Source organism: Heterodontus francisci, chromosome 3 (assembly GCF_036365525.1).
Source record: "Heterodontus francisci isolate sHetFra1 chromosome 3, sHetFra1.hap1, whole genome shotgun sequence".
Taxonomy (NCBI): domain Eukaryota; kingdom Metazoa; phylum Chordata; class Chondrichthyes; order Heterodontiformes; family Heterodontidae; genus Heterodontus; species Heterodontus francisci.
Window position 1 is genome coordinate 202,221,902 of NC_090373.1, and position 21,261 is coordinate 202,243,162.

The 21,261-nt window shown below is 46.0% G+C and overlaps 1 protein-coding gene across 1 annotated transcript in view; it reads right to left on the bottom strand.

Annotated features, from left to right (window-relative positions):
- The window catches only part of LOC137367179 (dynein axonemal heavy chain 8-like), a 2,062,041-nt gene that overhangs the window by 1,897,368 nt on the left and 143,412 nt on the right, over nt 1-21,261 (bottom strand). The window contains exon 6 of the mRNA XM_068028615.1: nt 19,988-20,177. Coding sequence (XP_067884716.1) covers nt 19,988-20,177 — 190 coding nt within the window. The remainder of the gene's footprint in view (nt 1-19,987; nt 20,178-21,261) is intronic.

The following is a 21,261-nucleotide window of genomic DNA, read 5'->3' on the forward strand; positions in this document are numbered from 1 at the left end:
GCAGTCACTGTGGTGGACCTGTGATGTTTCCTCTTGTGGGTGAGTCCAGAACTAGAGGGCACTGTTTGAAAATTAGGGGTCGTCCTTTTAGGACAGAGATGATGAGAATTTTTTTCTGTCAAAGGGTTGCATGACTTTGGAAAACTCTGCTTCAGTAGGTGGTGGAGATTGGGTCACTGAATATTTTTAAGGCAGAAGTAGATAGATTCCTGTTAGGCAAGGAAATCAAGGTTATTGCGGGTTGATGGAAGTGTGGAATTCGAGACACAAACAGATCAGTCACAATGTTATTGAATGAAGGAACAGGCTCAAGGGGCCGAATGGCCTACGTCTGCTCCTAATTCATATGCTGCACTCTCCATAACATGGACCTTCAGAGAGGTGTGGACCTTAGGACATCAAATCCCTGCATGAAGACAGCTCATCAGGGAAGGAGCAGGACGTAAGCGAGCAGGAACGAGAGGCGGTGGAGGGGGATAACACTGAACAGAGAGGTGCCCCTGCGGGATGACAATGTGGCTTCCTCCTACCACCCTCTGGGAAGAGAACCTCCCTCATGACCTGCAGCATTAGATTCAGGTGTGCATCGCTCGTGCAAGCCCTCCAGCTCCCCAGTGACATCTCACTTCCCTCTGGTGCTGTGGAAGGCAGATCCCTCCCTCAGGACAACCAGTAGCCTCAGTGATGGGTTGCTATGGAAGTCGAGGTGAACCCCATACTTGAACTGACCCACTGCCATTTTCAATGCCACTAGCTCCAAGAGCACAGAAAACCCGCCTCCATCCCAATTAAGACTTTCCCACTTGAAAATTGCCATCTGATTCAGCTTCCCAGAGGTGGCAGGTTACAGACTAAAAACCAGACCAGGCTCCTGTTTCCACTTTGAAAATCTAGCCCAGGGATCGAACAGAAAAATGGAGTTCAGTCTGAAGATTGATTATGATCTTACTGAATGGCAGAGCGGGCTCGAGGGGTCATAGGGCCTACTGATGGCCCTTTTTTTATGTTCGTCACCCATACAGGGCACACTTTTAAAATTTCCAGTGAATTGAAACTTGGAAGAGGAATAAACAGTGAGGAGGATAGTAACAGACTTCAAGAGGACTTAAAATGGGCTGAGGGAATGGGCAGACACATATGAAATTCAATGCAGAAAGGTGTGAAGCGATACATTTTGGTAGGAAGAATGAGCAGAGACAATACAAGCTCTTTGGTACAATTTTAACAAGGGTGCAAGAAGAGAAAGACCTGGGGAAGTCTGTGCCCAAATCTTTGAAGGTTACGGGGCTTGTTAATAAAGCAGCATGTAAAGCATATGGGATTCTGGGCTCTATAATTAGAGATATAGAGTACAACAGCCAGGAAGGTGTGCCAAACCTGTGTCAAACACTAGTTAGGCTCCAGCTGCAATATTGTGCCTAAGTCTGGGCAATGCACTTTAGGAAGGATGTTCAAACTTTGGAGAGGATACTGAACAGATTTGCTTGAATGAAGTCCCTGATCCCTGGAATCAATTGAGGAGAGACTGGAAAAGCCATAGTTCTTCCCCTTATAGCAGAGAAACATAGAAACATAGAAAATAGGAGCAGGAGTACGCCATTCGGCCCTTCGAGCCTGCTCCGCCATTCATTATGATCATGGCTGATCATCCAACTCAGTAACCTGATCCCGCTTTCCCCCCATATCCTTTGATCCCTTTAAACCCAAGAGCGATATCGAACTCCTTCTTGAAAACATACAATGTTTTGGCCTCAACTGCTTGCTGTGGTAGCGAATTCCACAGGCTCACCAGTCTCTGGGTGAAGAAATTTCTCCTCATCTCAGTCCTGAATGGTTTATCCCGTATCATTAAACTATGACCCATGGTTCTGGACTCTCCCACCATCGGGAACATCTTTCCTGCATCTACTCTGTCAAGTCCTGTTAGAATTTTATAGGTTTCTATGAGATCCCCCCTCACTCTTCTGAACTCCAGCGAATATAATCGTAACCAACTCAATCTCTCCTCATACGTCAGTCCCGCCATCCCAGGTATCAGTCTGGTAAACCTTCGCTGCACTCGCTCTATAGCAAGAACATCCTTCCTCAGATAAGGAGAACGAAACTGCACACAATATTCCAGCTGTGGCCTCACCAAGGCCCTGTATAATTGCATCAAGACATCCCTGCTTCTGTACTCAAATCCTCTTGCTATGAAGGCCAACATACCATTTGCCTTTTTTACCACCTATTGGACCTGCATGCTTACCTTCAGCGACTGGTGTACGAGAACACCCAGGTCTTGTTGCACATTCCCCTCTCTCAGTTTATAGCCGTTCAGATAATAATCTGCCTTACTGTTTATGCTAACAAAGTGGATAACCTCACATTTATCCACATTATACTGCATCTGCCATGCATTTGCCCACTCACTCAACTTGTCCAAATCATCCTGACGCCTCTCTGCATCCTCCTCACAACTCACCCTCCCACCCAATTTTGTGTGATCTGCAAATTTAGAGATATTACATTTAGTTCCCTCATCTAAATCATTAATATATATTGTGAATAGCTGGGGTCCGAGCACCGATCCTTGTGGTACCCCACTAGTCACTGCTTGCCATTTAGAAAAAGACCCATTTATCCCTATTCTTTGTTTCCTGTCTGCCAACCAATTTTCTATCCATCAAAATACACTACCACCAATCCCATGTGCTTTAATTTTACATGCTAACCTCATATGTGGGAAGTTTAAGAGAGGAGATTTGATAGAGATGTTTTAAATCATGAAGTCTTTCGATAGAGGAAATAATGATAAATTGTTTCCAATGGTTGAAAGTTCGATAACCAGATGGCACAGATTTAAGGTAAAACAACCAGAGCCAACAGAAAGAAAAACTTTTATAAGCAAACAGTAGTTAAGATTTGGAATGCACTGCCTGGCAAGGCGACAGATACAGATTAAATATTAAACTTCAAAATGGAATTGAATAAATACTTGAAGAAACATCGGCAGGTCTTTGTGGAAAATGCAGGGTAATGGGAATGACTGGACTGCCCTTCGGAAAAAGCCAGTGCTGAATCAATGGGCAGAATGGACTCCTTCTGTGCTCTAGTATTCTATGATTCTCTCGTTCAAGGGAACAAGGATGCAAAGGAATAGAAGTTATGCTACAATTGTATAACGTTCTAGTAAGACCACATCTGGAGCACTGCTTCCAGTTCTGGGGATCATCCCCTAATAATGGATATGTTGGCCTTCAAAGAGGTGCGGTGTAGTCTCTAAAATGACTGGGCCAAAAGGGGGAAATTACGAAGACAGTTTGCATACACTATTTTTACTCCCTGAGTATGGTATATTAAAGGGTCATCTCATTTTTTTTTTATTTGTTAATGGGATGTGGACGTCGCTGGTTAGGCCAGCAATTATTGCCCATCCCTAATTGCCCTGGTGAAGATCAAAGTGAACTGCCTTCTTAACTGCTGCAGTCCTTGGGGTGTAGGTACACCAACAGTGCTGTTAGAAAGGGAGCTCCGGAATTTTGACCCAGTGACAGCGAAGGAACAGCGATATAGTTCCAAGTCAGGATGGTGTGTGGCTTGGAGGGGAACTTTCAGGTGGCAGACTTCCCATGCATTTGTTGCCTTTGTCCTTGTAGGTGATAGAGGTCGCAACTTTGGAAGGTACAGTCAAAGGACTGAGTTGCTGCAGTGCATATTGCATATGGCACACACTGCTGTCACTGAGTGTCAGTGATGAAGGGAGTGAATGCTGAAGGTGCTGGATGTGGTGGCAATCAAGCGGGCTGCTTTGTCCGAATTCATCCAGGCAAGTGGACAGTATTCCATCACACTCTTGACTTGTGCCTGGTAGATGGTAGACAGGCATTGGGGAGACAGAAGGCGAGTTACTCGCCGCAGAATTCCCAGCCTCTGACCTGCTCTTCTAGCCACAGCACTTATGTAAATGGTCCAGTTCAGTTTCTAGTCAATGGTAACCCAGGATGTTGATAGTGGGGGATTTAGCGATGGCAATGCCAATGAACGTCAAGGCAGGAGTTGGTTAGATTCTCTCTTGTTTGAGATGGTCATTGCCCGGCACTTGTGTGCTGCAAATGTTAACTTGCCACTTATCAGCCCAAGTCTGAATGTTGTCCAGGTCTTGCTGCATATGGACACAGACTGCTTCAGTATCTGAGGAGTCACGAATGGTGCTCAACATGGTGCAATCATCAGCGAACATCCCCACTTCTGACCTTAAGATTGAAGGAAGGACATTGGTGAAGCAGCTGAGGAAGATTGGGTCTAGGATATTACCCTGAGGAGCTCCTGCAGTGATGTCCTGGAGCTCAGATGATTGACTTCCAACAACCACAACCATCTTCCTTTGTGCTAGGTATGACACCAACCAGCGGAGAGATTCCCCCAGACTTCAGTTTTGCTAGGGCTCCTTGAGCTCATACTCAGTCAAATGCTGCCTTGATGTCAAGGGCAGTCAATCTCAGCTCACCTCTGGAGTTCAGCTCTTTCGTCCATGCTTGGACCTAGGCTGTAATGAAGTCAGGAGCTGAGTGGCTCAAATTGAGTGGAACCCAAACTGAGCGTCAGTGAACAGGCTATTGCTGTGCAGGTGCCACTTGATATAACTGTCAACAACCTAATCCATCACTTCAGTTATAGAGAGATACAGCACTGAAACAGGCCCTACGGCCCACGAGTCTGTGCCAACCACCAACCACCCATTTATATTAATCCTACATCAAGCACATATTCCCTACCACATGCCCACCTTCCCACAATTCTCTGACCTATACTAGGGGCAATTTACAATGGCCACTTTACCGATCATTCTGCAAGTCTTTGGCTGTGGAAGGAAACCGGAGCACCTGGCGGAAACCGACGCGGTCACAGGGAGAACTTGCAAACTCCGCACAGGCAGTACCCAGAACTGAACCCGGGTCGCTGGAGCTGTGAGGCTGCAATGCTAACCACTGCACCATCACTTTGCTGATGTTTGAGAGTAGACAGATAGAGCAGTAATTGGCCAGGTTGGATTTGTCCTGCTTTTTGTGCATAGAACATACCTGGGCAATTTTCCACATTGCTGGTTAGATGCAAGTGTTGAGCACTACTGGAACAGGCTGGCTATGGACGCAACTTTTTTTTAAATTCTTTCATGGGATGTGGGCGTCGCAGGCCAGGCCAGCATTTATTGCCCATCCCTAATTGCCCTTGAACTGAGTGGCTTGCTATGCCATTTCGAGGAAATGTAAGAGTCAACCACATTGCTGTGAATCTGGAGTCACATGTAGGCCAGACCAGGTAAGGACAGCAGATTTCTTTCCCTAAAAGACGTTAGTGAACCAGACGGGTTTTTACAACAATTGACAATGGTTTCATGGCCATTATTAGACCAGCTTTAAATTCCAGATTTATTAATTGAATTCAAATTCCACCTTCTGCTGTCGTGGGATCCGAACCCACGTCCCCAGAGCAATACCTGGATCTCTGGGTTACTAGTCCAGTGACAATACCAGTACGCCACTGCCTCCCCTAGCAACTAGTTCTGGAAGTTCTAGTCCTCTATACTATTGCCGGAATGTGGTCAGGACCCACAGTCTTAGCAGCATTCAATGCCATCAGCTGTTTCTTGATACCACGTGGAGTGAATCAGATTGGCTAAAGACTGGCATCTGTGATCTTGGGGACCTTAGGAGGAGGCTGAGATGCAAATGCCTCACTCTTGTCTTTTGCACTCATGTGCTGGGCTCACCCATTGTTAAGGATGGTGATGTTTTTGGACACACCTCCACCTGTTAGTTGTTTAATTGCCCACCACCATTCACGATCGGACTTTTTTTTTAATTAGTCGTTTCATGGGACATGGGCATCACTGGCCAGGCCAGCATTTATTGCCCATCCCTAATTGCCCATGAGAAGGTGGTGGTGAGCTGCCTTATTAGAAACATAGAAAAATAGGAGCAGGAGTAGGCCATTCGGCCCTTCGAGATTCAATACGATCATGGCTGATCATCCAAACTCAGTACCCTGTTCCCACTTTCTTCCCGCATCCCTTGATCCCTTTAGCCCCAAGAACTATATCTCTTTCTTGAATATATTTAATGATTTGGCCTCAACTGCTTTGTGTAGTTGAGAATTCCACAGGTTCACCACTCTCTGGGTGAAGAAATCCCTCCTCATCTCAGTTCTAAATGGCTTACCCCTTATCCTTAGACTGTGGACTCCCCCGCCATCGGGAACATCCATTGTGCATCTAGTCTGTTAGAATTTTGTAGGTTTCTATGAGATCCCCTCTCATTCTTCTAAACTCTAGAGAATAAAAGCTTAATCAACCCAATCTCTCTTCATACGTCAGTCCAGCCATCCCAGGAATCAGTCTGGTGAACCTTCACTGCACACCCTCCATAGCAAGAACATCCTTCCTCAGATAAGGAGACCAAAACTGCACACAATACTCAAGGTGTGGTCTCACCAAGGCCTTGTATAACTGCAACAAGACATCCCTGCTCCTGTACTCGAATCCTCTCACAATGAAGGCCAACATACCATTTGCCTTCTTAACTGCCTGCTGCCCCTGCATGCTTACTTTCAGCGACTGGTGCACAAGAACACCCAGGTCTCGCTGCGTCTCCCCCTTTCCAATCTATCGCCGTTCAGATAATAATCTGCTTTTCTGTTTTTGCCACCAAACCTCACATTTATCCACATCATACTGCATCCGCCATGTATTTGCCCACTCACTCAGCCTATCCAAATCACACTGAAGCTTCTCTGCATCCTCTTCACAGCTCACACTCCCACCCAGCTTTGTATCATCTGCAAACTTGGATATATTACATTTAATTCCCTCATCTATATCATTAATATATATTGTGAATAGCTGGGGTCCTAGCACTGATCCCTGCGGTACCCCACTTGTCACTGCCTGCCAATTGGAAAAAGACACGTTTATTCCTACTCTGTTTCCTGTCTGCCAACCAATTCTCTATCCATCAGTACCTTATCCCCAATCCCATGTGTTTTAATTTTGTACGCTAACCTCTTATGTGGAACTTTATTGAAAGCCTTCTGAAAGTCCAAATACGCCACATCCACTGGTTCTCCCTTATCTATTCTACTAGTTATATCCTCATAAAATTCCAGTAGATTTGTCGAGCATGAATTTCCCTTTCGTAAATCCACATTGACTTTGTCTGATCCTGTCATTGCTTTCCAAGTGCTCTGCTATTACATCTTTTATAATGGACTCTAGCATTTTTCCCACTACTGATGTCAGGCTAACCGGCCAATAATTCCATTTACTCTCTACCTCCTTTTTTAAATAGTGGGGTTACATTAGCTACCCTCCAATGTTTGAACTGTTCCAGAGTCTATGGAATTTTGAAAAATGACAAGCAATGCATCTACTATTTCTCGGGCCACTTCCTTAATACTCTGGGATGCAGATTATCAGGCCCTGGGAATTTATCAGCCCTCTTCTTTCTTTGGGCCTCCTTATCTCGAGAGACAATGGATATGCGCCTGGAGGTGGTCAGTGGTTTGTGAAGCAGTGCCTGGAGTGGCTACAAAGGCCAATTCCAGAGTGACAGACTCTTCCACAGGTGCTGCAGAGAAATTTGTTTGTCGGGGCTGTTGCACAGTTGGCTCTCCCGTTGCGCCTCTGTCTTTTTTCCTGCCAACTACTAAGTCTCTTCGACTCGCCACACTTTAGCCCTGTCTTTATGGCTGCCCGCCAGCTCTGGCGAACGCTGGCAACTGACTCTCACGACTTGTGATCAATGTCACAGGACTTCATGTCGCGTTTGTAGACGTCTTTAAAGCGGAGACATGGACGGCCGGTGGGTCTGATACCAGTGGCGAGCTCGCTGTACAATGTCTCTTTGGGGATCCTGCCATCTTCCATGCAGCTCACATGGCCAAGCCATCTCAAGCGCCGCTGACTCAGTAGGGTGTACAAGCTGGGGATGTAGGCCGCCTCGAGGACTTCTGTGTTGGAGATACGGCCCTGCCACCTGATGACAAGTATTCTCCGGAGGCAGCGAAGATGGAATGAATTGAGACGTCGCTCTTGGCTGACATATGTTGTCCAGGCCTCGCTGCCATAGAACAAGGTACTGAGGACACAGGCCTGATACACTCGGACTTTTGTGTTCCGTGTCAGTGCGCCATTTTCCCACACTCTCTTGGCCAGTCTGGACATAGCAGTGGAAGCCTTACCCATGCGCTTGTTGATTTCTGCATCTAGAGACAGATTACCGGTGATAGTTGAGCCTAGGTAGGTGAACTCTTGAACCGCTTCCAGAGCGTGGTCGCCAATATTGATGGATGGAGCATTTCTGACGTGCTGCCCCATGATGTTCTTTTTCTTGAGGCTGATGGTTAGGCCAAATTCATTGCAGGCAGCCGCAAACCTGTCGATGAGACTCTGCAGGCACTCTTCAGTGTGAGATGTTAAAGCAGCATCGTCAGCAAAGAGGAGTTCCCTGATGAGGACTTTCCGTACTTTGGACTTCGCTCTTAGATGGGCAAGGTTGAACAACCTGCCCCCTGATCTTGTGTGGAGGAAAATTCCTTCTTCAGAGGACTTGAACGCATGTGAAAGCAGCAGGGAGAAGAAAATCCCAAGAAGTGTGGGTGCGAGAACACAGCCCTGTTTCACGCCACTCAGGATTTCCCTAATTGCCGTCAATTTCCCTAACACCATTTCCCTACTAATACTGATTTCATACAGTTCCTCCTTCTCACTAGACCCTATGTTCTCCAACATTTCTGGGAGGTAATCTGTGTCCTCCTTTGTGAAGACAGAACTAAAGTATGTATTTAATTGGTCTGCCATGTCTTTGTTCCCCATTATAAATTCCCCCTTTTCTGACTGTAAGGGACCCACATTTGTCTTCACTAATCTTTTTCTCTTCACATATCTATGGAAGCTTTTACAGTCAGTTTTTATATTCTCTGCACGCTTCCTCTCATACTCTACTTTCCCCTTCTTAATCAATCCCTTTGTCGTCCATTGCTGAATTCTAAACTGCTCCCAATCCTCAGGTTTGCTGCTTGTTCTGGCCTTTTTATATTTCTCCTCTTTGGATCTAATACTATCTCTAATTTCTTTTGTAAGCCACGGTTGAGCCACCCTTCCTGTTTTATTTTTGCGCCAGACAGGGATGAACTCTTGTTGTAATTCATCCATGCCCTTTTTAAATGCTAACCATTGCCTATCCACTGTCAACCCTTTTAGTGACATTCCCCAATCTATCATAGCCAACTCATGCCTCATAGCTTCATAGTTTCCTTCACTTAGATTCAGGATCCTAGTCTCAGAATGAACTCTCTCACTCTCCATCCTCATGAAGAATTCTATCATGTTATGGTCGCTCTTCCCCAAACATCCCCGCACAAGATTGTTAACCAATCCTTTCTCATTAAACAATACCCAGTCTAAGATGGCCTGTTCTCCAGTTGCTTCCTCAACGTATTGATCCAAAAAACCTTCACATACACACTCCAGGAATTCCTCCTCTATAGTATTTGGTTTGCCCAATCTATACGTAGATTAACGTCACCCTTAATTACAGTTGCACCCTGAGTGCACACGACTATAATTTCCTGTTTAATGCCATTCTCTACATTACCACTGCTGTTTGGGGGTCTCTATACAACCCCCACCAACGTTTTCTGCCCCTTGGGGTTTCTTAGCTCCACCCATACAGATTCCACATCAGATTCTCTGAGCTAATAGCCTTCCTCACTATTGTATTGATTTTCTCTTTTACTAACAATCCTACTCCACCTCCTTTCCCTTTTTGCTTGTCCTTCCTAAATATTGAATACCCCTGGATGTGCAGTTCCCATCTTTGGTCACCCTGCAGCCATGTCTCCGTAATCGCAACTATATCATATCCATTTACATCTATTTGCGCGGTTAATTCACCTCCCTTATTGCGAATACTCCGTGCATTGAGACACAATGCCTTTAGGCTTGTCTTTTTAACGTTCTTAGTCATCTTAGCATTATTTCGCACAATGGCCGATTTGGTTTTTGCCCTTGATTTCTATGCCTTCCACTTTTGCCTGTTTGTTTCCTGTTTTTCCTTTCTAGCCTTGTTTCCTTCTCCTCAGTTTCCCCACTCAGGTTCCCATCCCCCTGCCATTCTACTTTAAATCCTCCCCAACAGCACTGGCAAACGTCCTGCCAGGACATCGGTTCCGGTCCTGCCTGGGTGTTCCCGTCCCACTTGTATAGGTCCCACCTTCCCCAGAACTGGTCCCGATGTCCCAGGAATCTAAATCCCTCCCTTCTGTACCACGACTACTGGCTGTTCAGCCTCCCCACTTCAGAATGTCCTGCAGCCGCTCCGAGACATCCTTGACCCTCGCACAAGGGAGGCAACATACCATCCTGGAGTCTCGCTTATGGCCACAGGAGCGCCTGTCTGTTCCCCTTGCACTTGAATCTCCTACCACTATGGCTCTCCCAATCTTTTTCACTCTCTCCTGTGTAGCAGAGTCATCTGTGGTGCCAAGAACCTGGCTGTTGCTGCTTTCCCCTGGGAGGCCAATCCCCCAACAGGATTCAAAGTGATATATCTGTTAGAGAGAGGGATGGCCACAGGGAATCCTGCTCTACCTGCCTGTGCCTACTACTCCACCTGGTGGTCACCCATCCCTTTTCTGCCTGTGCAGCCATGACCTGTGGGGTGACCACCTTGCTAAACGTGCTATCCACGACAACCTCAGCATTGCGGATGCTCCACAGTGAATCCATCCACAACTCCAGCTGCGCAATGCAGTCAGCCAGTAGCTGCAGATGGACACAATTTTTGCACACATGGTTGCCAGGGACACTAGAAGTATCCCTGATTTCCCACATAGTGCAGTAGGAGCACTGGACGGGGCTGAGCTCTCCTGCCATGACTTCCCCTTAGACTAAGCTCCTTAGTTACTCTCTTTAATTTAGAGTACTATTTACGCTAGGGACCTTATTACATTCCAAACACTACCTACTACAAGCTAAAGTCCCTACCTTTACTTTTACTTCAGCTATTGAAAGTAGTAAAAAAGGGTAGAAATACCCACCTGTTCATACTTACCAATCAGCGGCCTCCCATTGCAACACTTCACTTTCTGAGCTGTAATGTCAGTTGTAAATCTCCCTCACTGTCCCTGTGTGAGTATGCCTCTTTTAAGCCACTGGAACTCTTGCTCGCCAGTGATTGTAACCTCGCAGGTCCACCTCGGTCTCACTCCTTCCCGCCGTGCTCTTTTAAACTGTGCCAGTCTCATTCAGTCTTGAACCGCTGCAGTCCATGTGTGGTAGGTACCTCCACAGTGTTATTTGGAAGGAAGTTCCAGGATTTTGTCCCAGCGACAGTGAAGGAACGGTGATATAGTTTCAAGTCAGGATGGTGTGTGGCTTGGAGGGGAACTTGCAGGTGGTAGTGTTTCAGGACTGCAGAGCTTAGATCTGATCCGCTGGTTGTGGGATTGCTTAGCCCTGTCTATTGCACGCTGCTTCTGTTGTTTGGCATGCCAGTAATTCTGTGTTGTAGCATCACCAGGCTGCCAACTCACTTTGAGGTATGCCTGGTGCTGCTCTTGGCATGCCCTCCCGCACATTTCATTGAACTAGGGTTGGTGTCAATGGTGCCAGCTTATGGGGTTACAGGTTGTGGTTGAATACAATTCTGCTGCTGCTGATGGCCCACACGTTTCATGGACGCCCAGTTTTGAGTTGCTAGATCTGTTCAAAATCTATCCTATTTAGCACGGTGGTAGTGGCACAAAGTACGATGGAGAATATCCTCAATGTGAAGGCGGGACTTCATCCACACAAGGACTGTGATCACTCCTACCAATACTGTCATGGACAGATGCTTCTGCGACATGTGGATTATTGAGGATAAGGTCAAGTAGATTTTTTCCTCTTGTTGGTTCCCTCCACAGGCCCAGTCTAAAAGTCCTTTAGAACTTGGCCAGTCATCCAGTATCCAACATAGAGTACATCCTGTGCCCTTGCTATGCTCAATTGGTGCTCAACATGGAGAAGCGCTGATTCATCAGCCGAGGTGGGGGGCGGGGCAGCGGTAGTTGATAATCAGCAGGAGGTTTCCTTGTCCATGTTTGGCCTGATGCCATGAGACTTAATGGGGTCTGGAGGCAATGTTGAGGACTCCCAGGGCAACTCCCTCCCGACGGTCAGTGGTGTCTGCAACATTGCAAGGTACGATTCTGTGAGTATGACAGTTGCTTGACTAGTCTGTGGGACAGCTCTCCCAATATTGGCACATGCCCCCAGATGTTAGAAAGCAGAACTTTGCAGTGTCGACGGGGTTGGTTTTCCTTCATCGTTTTCAGTACCTAAGCCGATGCCGGGTGCTCTGTCCAGTTTCATTCCTATTCTTAGACTTTGTCGCGGTTTGATATAATTGAGTGGCTTGCTAGGCAATTTCAGAGGACATTTAAGAGTCAACCACCTTGCTGTGCGTCTGCAGTCACATGTAGGTCAAACTTCACCATCCGCCATGGCGGTATTTGTACCCATGTCCGCAGAGCAATTCCCTGGGGCGCTGGGTTACTCGTCTAGTGACACTATCATTACTTCCCGGACGACTCTGGAGGACCTGCATGACTCAGCAGAGCAAGTGTCAAGATGTCTGCTGCATGCTGCACATCCTCACGATCATGAGGACACAGCTCTTACTACCAGCTATACGGTGAGTAACTGAGGAGCAGGAGGATGAGGAGGAGATCGAGGAGGAGAAAAGAACCATGAAGGGAAGAGGCAACCTCGACAGCCCCTTTCTGGCTAGATTGCCTGTGAAGAACTCATCTAAGTGCGATACTGCATTCAAATTCTCCATTCACCAACCTTCCCTTCGTCACTGACCAAAGCACCAGTTTGGCCACAATGCAAAAATAAACACCATCGCATAACAAACATTTCAAAGCAAATTTATAAAACAAATCAGGCCATGTTGCATACAGAAGTCAACTAATCAGCCTTGTAATTTCCTTTGGTACCTGTCTTCAGTCTGTCTTTGCATGCCCTGGTGCTTCTGTGCAGTGTTACCCCAGCAGCTGCAGTATGGCTGGCGGAAGGTCGCTGATTTTCAGTGGAGGAAAGCAGATGGCTTTGGATGATGACCTCGAGCAGGTCTGCGCCTAAAGCACTCAACTACAGATTGCACTAGCTTGGCACAGGTTGCAGCAGTCTTGGCTGGCTGATGGGCAGCAAAAGGGCACAGGAGGAGTGGCAGGCGTATGAGTATGAATACTTGATCCTGAAAGGGCAACAGGTTAGTGCTCCATGGAATCTCTGCCACTCGCCTAGGGCAGCACCTCAGCGATCCTAGTAATCTGTTGGAGGACAGATTGCTGGACCACCCTGCAATCCCCTTTGCACACTGCAATCCACAGCCAGGATGGTACCAGTCTGAGCTTTCATAACAGCAGACAGAGCTTCCACTGCAGCACTCAGTTCTGAGGGTGCTGCTTGTGCTGCACTGGAAGGTGCAACATCAGCCATCATGGTTTGGTCCACAAGTCTGCAATCAGGGTTGCATCACTTCCATACTGGAAAGGATGGGCTCCAGGCTCAGCATGAAGCTCGGTGACAAGATGGTGCCGGACCCTTCCATGCTCTTTGACAGAGACCACAATTTCAACATTGCACTGCGTATTTTGTTGTGCATACCCATCAGCATTCTTCTGTAAGGTGCCCCATCAAGTCGTCCGAGTCCTCTGCAGTCGAACCCTTGTGCGACCTCACCCTCTGGTAACCTGGCACCTGCCCAACCCTTGCTCTCTTCTCTAGCTGCACTCCACTGGTGTCCAATGTCTCATAGCATAAAAGGTCATTAACCTGAAACTCTGTTTCTCTCAGCACGTTCTGTTTGCAACGACTGAGGCGGGAGGAGTGCACTGTATATTCTAGTTCCACCTCTCCACAGGTCACGATATATATTTAATTCTTTTCCCCATTTACACATAAGGTAAATCATAGACTCTATTTTTATCCCAGAATAAAACACACCAACCAGGTTTCTTTAATAAACAACAAAATTATCGGTTTATTATAAAACAAGTCTTAACCAGTAATGAAGTAAAGCACTAAAATAAAAGCAAAATACTGCGGATGCTGGAAGTCTGAAATGAAAACAAGAAATGCTGGAAATACTCAGCAGGTCTGGCAGCATCTGTGGAGAAAGAAGCACAGTTAATGTTTCGAATGAAGTAAAGCATACCTGCCAAGAATGAGGCACTTTAATTTTGTCATGAACATTGTTAAACAGATCAGCCATGGCTGGAAAATACATTTGCATATTAACAGCCAGTGCTTGGAAGGACAAAGGACCATTCCCTGACATATTCAACCCATAACAGACCTTGATCACCAGGTAGTGTGTGTAAGAGGAGCGTTCCAGAGACTGCTAAGGTGATAGAATTCAGGACTGGTTTGGCCAGCTGGTCACATGACTAACTGGCTGCTCCAGGGTTTTTTGAATTTGTACAGTTTGGGCAGAAAGCAGAATGCTCCTGGACTGAGAAGATCTCTCCTGGCTGGCTCGCCACAGCCTCTCCTGTCTGCCTACTCCCATCTCTTTCTCACAAGCCTCTGAATCCACCGAAGACACCTGAATTCCAAGAGAAAAGTCTCCTACAGGAACAAGATTTAAGAAGAATACTGGGCCCCAACGGAAAGCAAGATCTACCTACAATCAAGGATTCTACAGTGAGCTCGAAGAACCATAACAAAAACTCTTCAGATATTGCCTCAAACTTTTCACTTTATTTTTTCTTCTGCTCTTTTCTGTCTCTATTTGCATGTATCACATATGCATGCTAGCGTGGGTGTGTCATGTATCTGTAGGCGTCAACCAAATTAGAGTTTAAATTTAATAAAATTCAATCTTTCTTCTTTAAACCTAAGAAAACCTGTTTGTGCTGGTTTCTTTGCCTTATAATTGGAAAGCAGTGAACAAGGATTCACCAAGGGGGAGCTAAAAATACGGTGTGTTTAAAATTAAACCCTATTACGATAATACCAGGTGAAGGCTGAAAAGGAACCCTAGGCCTCTTTCTCACCTGGTCGTAACAACACGCACACCGGTTAACTGGAAAAATATAAGGGATTTCTGTTTAGAACTCTGTTATAAAAAAAAAGACGAAAAACCCACTTAGGTTGAATGCTTGCTCATTCTTGAAAAAAAGAGAGAAGATATGTAAAGATGTCCTTTGTTTTGGTTTGGCATCCCAAATGCGTATAGATGGCTGTCACCGGGATCTTCCTAGAACAGTTCTTTCCAAACGATGTTGAAGATCAGTTTGGGTTGGCTTTCCAAGAAATGCAGCTACAGAGGTTTCAGATAGGCCGAACAGCAGAAATGCGGCAATAGGGGTTTCAGTTCTCACAGATTTGCTTTGCAGGGTTTCTTCAAATACAGGAGGAAAGAGGAGACTGACACACTGGATATGCAGAGTTTTGATCTGAGAAAGAGAAAAAGATGAGTTGGGTTTTCTTGGCAGGCAAAAACCAACTTTTTTTAACAATTCAAAGTGAAACCACAAAAATTCCACAAGTCACGCCTCCTGATCTCTATAAATCTTGACCGGTCAGTTCTCTGTAAACATGTTCTCCAAGTCAAAACAACAAGCTCCCTGCTGGTATTTTATCTGAAAACAGGTGCCTTCCAGCGAGGGCTTGTTTACAAGCCAAGTCCAGGAACCTTCTGGTGACTTCTTTTAAAAAAAACACACAAAGTTCAGCATCTCTTCAAGCTCCAGATGAATCAATGTCCATAAGTCAACTATAAGTCCTTAAAAACATATTTTACAAAAAACAGAAGCACTCTCGCAACAGTTTTGATTTCCAGTCTCCGGACTGTCCTCTAAATCATATGCTTTGTGTCAGTTTCTGAGCAGGTGGCAGAATGTGTGAAGCAAGTGATGGTGTGTCTTCATCATCATTGTCTTCATGCTGTTCGTCCACTGCTGGGCCAGGCTGCATTTCTTGGGTATCTGACAGGGGTAACTTTGTGATGAGGAGAGGGGATGAAGTAAGATGTGCATGTTTTCACCATCCTGTAGCTTGTAAATCAGTAGAGAGTGTGGGATGACAGGGAGGTAGGCTACGAGAAGGAGGATATTAGGATACTGTATCCTTTGATGCTTTCAGTGCCACCGCCGGCCAAGATCTCAACAACGGCTGTCCCAATAATGGTCAGCAATGTCTCCTCCATTGGAGTTAGGACATCCAGGCATGACCTTCCTCCTATGGTTAGCTCCTGCTGCCTCTGGTTGTGCACAACATTATCTTGCAAGGGAGAAGGCAGTGTGGCAATGAGTGTTGCATAATCTGTTCTGATGATGTGGCTGTAGTGGTTGAATAGCTGGCAGTGCGTGCAAGCTGTGAGGTGTGGGTGTGAGGTTTGCAGTAGTGCTAAGTGTAGGTGACAGGGATGTGGCGAATGAGCAGTGACAGAGGCTCATAGTGAAGTTGGTAGAATATGGCCTTGATTACTTATGTAAGGCTACTGAACCTCTTGCCGCACTGCATCCAGGTCTTCAGAGCTTGACTCCTGGCGTTGACCTCCACAGCTATCTGATCCCACTGCCTTCTGAACATGTGTATGGTATGCCTTCCGGACTCCTGCGGATACAGGACATCTCTCCTCCTTCCCATCTCCTCCAACAAGGCTTCCAAGTGCAGCATCCGAGAAGCTTGGAGCCCACTTGTGTCGTCCCATTCTCAATGTCTCTCAGGTCAGATTCTGTTCCAGCCACAATGCACCTGCTCTTTAAGAGGCACAGGCTAGCTTTAAGAGGTGCTCGCTACTTTTCTTTTATTCGTTCATGGGATGTGGGCATCGCTGGCTAGGACAGCATTTACTACCCATTCCTAATTGCCCTTGAGTAGGTGGTAGTGAGCCGCCTGTTTGAACCTCTGCAGTCCAAGTGGGATAGGTACACTCACAGTGTTGTAACTCATGATATTGGTCTCCTGCTGATGTATCCAGCCAACCAACAGCATGGTCTGTGCTGGCTGGATGCTGAAATCATTGAAATAAGCAAGCTGCCTCTAATGCAACCAACAGAGGCAGGTTAATTGTGCATCACTGTTTTCAGGGAGCGATCGAATTTAATCCTCCAAACTATTTTCTCTGGTGGGGGGGGCTCCAGAACAAGGGTGTATTACCTCGAAATTAGAGCTCGACCGTTCAGGTCGGATTTCAGGAAGCACTCCTTCATAGAAACAAGTCATGGAAATCTGGAACTCTCTCACGCCCAAAAACCTACTTAGGTTTGGTCAAATGAAATTTTCAAAACTGAGGCCGGAATTTTACAGAGGGCGGACGAGAGTCGGACTCCAACGTAAATGTCAGTGCCGAACCCACTTCTGCCCAGCCTGGGAATTTTACGGTTCCCCAGGCTTTAATTGGCCCGAGGCGAGACATCCGACCACTTGAGGGAGAAGGTCCCACCTCAGTGAGCTGCCGGCCAATCAGTGGGCTGGCAGCTCTTAGTCTCAGCAGCGCCACCGGGAGCGGTGGCCTCTACTGGGACTGCTGCCCAGGCGACCAAGGAGGATACCAAGGAGCCGGGACTGAAGGCAAGTTTGGTTTGCCTCACCAGGGGAATCGGTCGTGCCCTGGTAAGGCTAGGGTGGTCGTTTGTGGGGAGGGGGGCATCTTGGATCCCGGGGTTGGGTTGGGAGGCAGGGGCGGCCCTCAATTGGGCACCCTGTGCCCAATTGCCAGGCCCCCCCCTCCCCAGGATGCGGAAAGGCCAGCAGCTATAGCTGAGTGGCCTTTCATGTCCCCGGCACACCCGCTTGCCAGGGGTAAAATACCCCTGGAGGCAGGCGAGGGCCCTTGTGGCCGTTAAGTGGACACTTAAGGGTCTTGATTGGCCTCGGGCGGGCGGGCCGCTTCTCACCCCCCACTCCCGGCACCCCACCGGACCTTCGTAAACTTGGTCTGCGAAATTGGGGCAGTTAGGCCTCCTGGAGCCTAACTTTAATTTTATCCAACCCGCTGGGACGGCGTAAAATTCCGGCCTGATATTAATTGGTTTATATTAGATAAGGATATAAAGGAATATGAACCATCAGGTAAATGGAGTTGAGATACAGGTCAGCCATGATCTAACTAATTGGTGGAATAGGCTCAAGGGGCTGAATGGCATCCTCCTGTACCTATGTTCCTAGCTTCCACACCTTGCCAGCCGGCATGCATGCTACTGCATTTTTTAAAATTCATTCATGCGATGAGGGTGTCACTGGCTTGGCCAGCATTTATTGCCCATCTCTAATTGCCCTTGAGAAGATGGTGGTGAGCTGCCTTCTTGAACCGCTGCAGTCCATGTCGGGTAGGTACACCCACAGTGCTGTTAGGAAGGGAGTTCCAGGATTTTGACCCAGCGACAGTGAAGGAACGGCAATATGGTTCCAAGTCAGGATGGTGTGTGACTTGGAGGGGAACTTGCAGGTGGTGGTGTTCCCATGCATTTGCTGACCTTGTCCTTCTAGTTGGCAGAGGTCGCGGGTTTGGAAGGTGCTGTCTAAGAAGCCTTGGTGCATTGCTGCAGTGCATCTTGTAGATGGTACACACTGCTGCAGGGAGTGAATGCTTGTGGATGGGGTGCCAATCAAGCGGGTTGCTTTGTCCTGGATCGTATCGAGCTTCTTAAGTGTTGTTGGAGCTGCACCCATCCAGGCAAGTGGAAGTCTCAGGGTTTGCAGGATCTAATAACTGTCATTCAACCAATCAGCCTACTGATCAATGTAGTCATGTCCAGAACCCAGGAAAATGGAGCCAACCTACTTAATACTGCCATTTCTTAGAAAGATAAACTCCAGGCTTTTGGCCCCTCACAATGCAGCACATTAGTGCAGCAGAGGAGATGACACTCAGCTGTTCAAAATCTAGCTCCAGAGATGCAGTCAGCAGCAGTCACCTCCTAGGATGTGCCACAGTGTCAAATTTTGCTTTATAATGCTTCTGTGAAGTGCCTGGGGATATTTTATTACAGTAGAGGAGCTATATAAATACGTTATTGTTGTTGTTGCCATGAAAGGAAAGCCAACCGGTTCCCTTGGACCCATGATCCTTCTGTAGAACATGACCACTCAACCACCTCCCACAATACTTGACTTCAGGTTACACCTAAAATCAACATTAAATTTGATGAAAAGTGAGTTCTGGTGATTTATTGCTGGAAATAATTTGGAGGAAGTACCAACCAGATGCTGTGACTAATTGAAATACCATCCACAAAAAGTTAGTTTAAATATTAACAGAAAGATAAATTTAAAAATTAAATCTATGCAACTCATTCACTACTGCATTGAAATATTAGTCTAGATTATGTGTTCTGGAGTCTCTAGAGTGGGACTTGAAACTGGAACCTTCTGACTCTGATGTCACAGAGGTACTACCACTCAGACAAGGTTGAGTACTTGAATTTGTTGTTTAAAGCACTCTTCCATTTTACAGAAGAAATTACCTAGGAACATTTTTGAGGAATATTTTGTTTAAAAGTGATTTTACCAGCAAAGATATTCTTCAGTCAGAGCTCCCTTACTGCTTGCCTGATCTTGTAAATTGGACTGTCCCCATTCAACCCAGTGCAGCTCCAGACAGAATGCCCACAACCATGTACAATACCAAGATCCAATTTGAGGCTAGGAAATCCTGCAAAACTATAATTTATTTCTAAGAATCCATTCAAGATTCATTGAAATTGCCACTGGTGATTTCACAGCAGTCACAAACAAAATTCTCCGGAATCATGGATTTTCTTCTACAAAATGGAGTATTTGGAAAACTGAATGCTCCTTTTATTTACACTACTATGCTTTTATCCCGTTGATTGATCAGCCACAAGATAATATCTATGTTGCTACTGGATTCTGATTCAATGGTATATGACTAATAATCTAGTATTTAAATACCTACTATAACCTGTAATTTCAACCAATTTAACTTACCATTTAAGAAAGTGATGTATCTGCGAATAGTATCTTTGAAAGTTTTCTTCTTTCTCTCGCCATGTAAGTATTGGTTAAGTGCTCCCCAGTTTTGAGATGCAGAAACAGCTGGTAAGAAAATATTTTCCAGCATAATCGCAGCACCGGTGAGTATTCCATCAGTACAATCCAAAACACAAAAGGATGCCTCCTGTAAGTAGGCATACGGGTTAGTCAAAAAGGTAATTCTAAAACTGTTAGAAAAGTACAGAATCCTCAGTTTTTGATGTCGGTCATCACACAGAGAAATTTAATGATTATTTACCTGGTGAAGTAATTAGCATTCTTTGAAACCAGAACATCGAATATTTCATTCATATTACACTGGTCTGGTCAAATTCATAATTGGGGGTGGATTACAAAATACTGCGGCAAATTCCAGAGCAGAATTAGGGTGCTATAGAGTTTACTCTTGCCCAATGCCAAGTGGACTTTCAACACTGTTGTTACAGGGGTCAATCTAATTTAAATAATCAGAATGAACCACAGGCATTAAGAGCATCACTGATTGGAAACTCACTCATTCAAGGCAGAAATAAGCAGAATGGTGCAGGATTTAAACCAGCTTAATCAACAAAATGAACTTACTGCACAATAGATTCATTTTTTAACCTAAAAATGCCCATAAGGTCTGCTAGAGGAAAGAAAGCCCCCTAGTCCAATTTGTTTGTCGAAGAACTCCCATATGAAGTCAGACAGAGCAGATAAGCCCTGTTTAAAACAGACCAAGACGGCTTCAAGGAGAACTGTTCATGAGAAGGAGGTGGCCAGAACATCAATGTCAACCCCAACACCACGCATACAGCCCCTCAAAGCTGGTAAAGGTTAACTTTACTACAATGTGAGAAAAAATAAAGAGTCGCTACAACATCCAACAAAGCACTGTAGTAGCAGATCTACCACTTACATGTCCTCCCCTCCTTCCTCTTATTCAGACATCACTTTTTTATTTCCCATTTCTTGGGTACTTTGCTCAGATTCATCCCTACCCAGACCCATTACCTCTCTGCCATTCTACTGTCCTCCCACCATCTCAGGCTTGAATCCGCTGTCAATAAGTCAACAGTTCTACTTTGTGCTTTGTTACGACCAAGGCGGGAGTAATGTACTGTTAATTCAGTCCCACTACTCCACAGGTCACAGCATATTCGTAAAGTTTCCATCTACCGGAAAATAGCCATATATGTCTCCCAGAATAAAGCACACCAAACCAGGTTTCTTTAAACAACAATAAA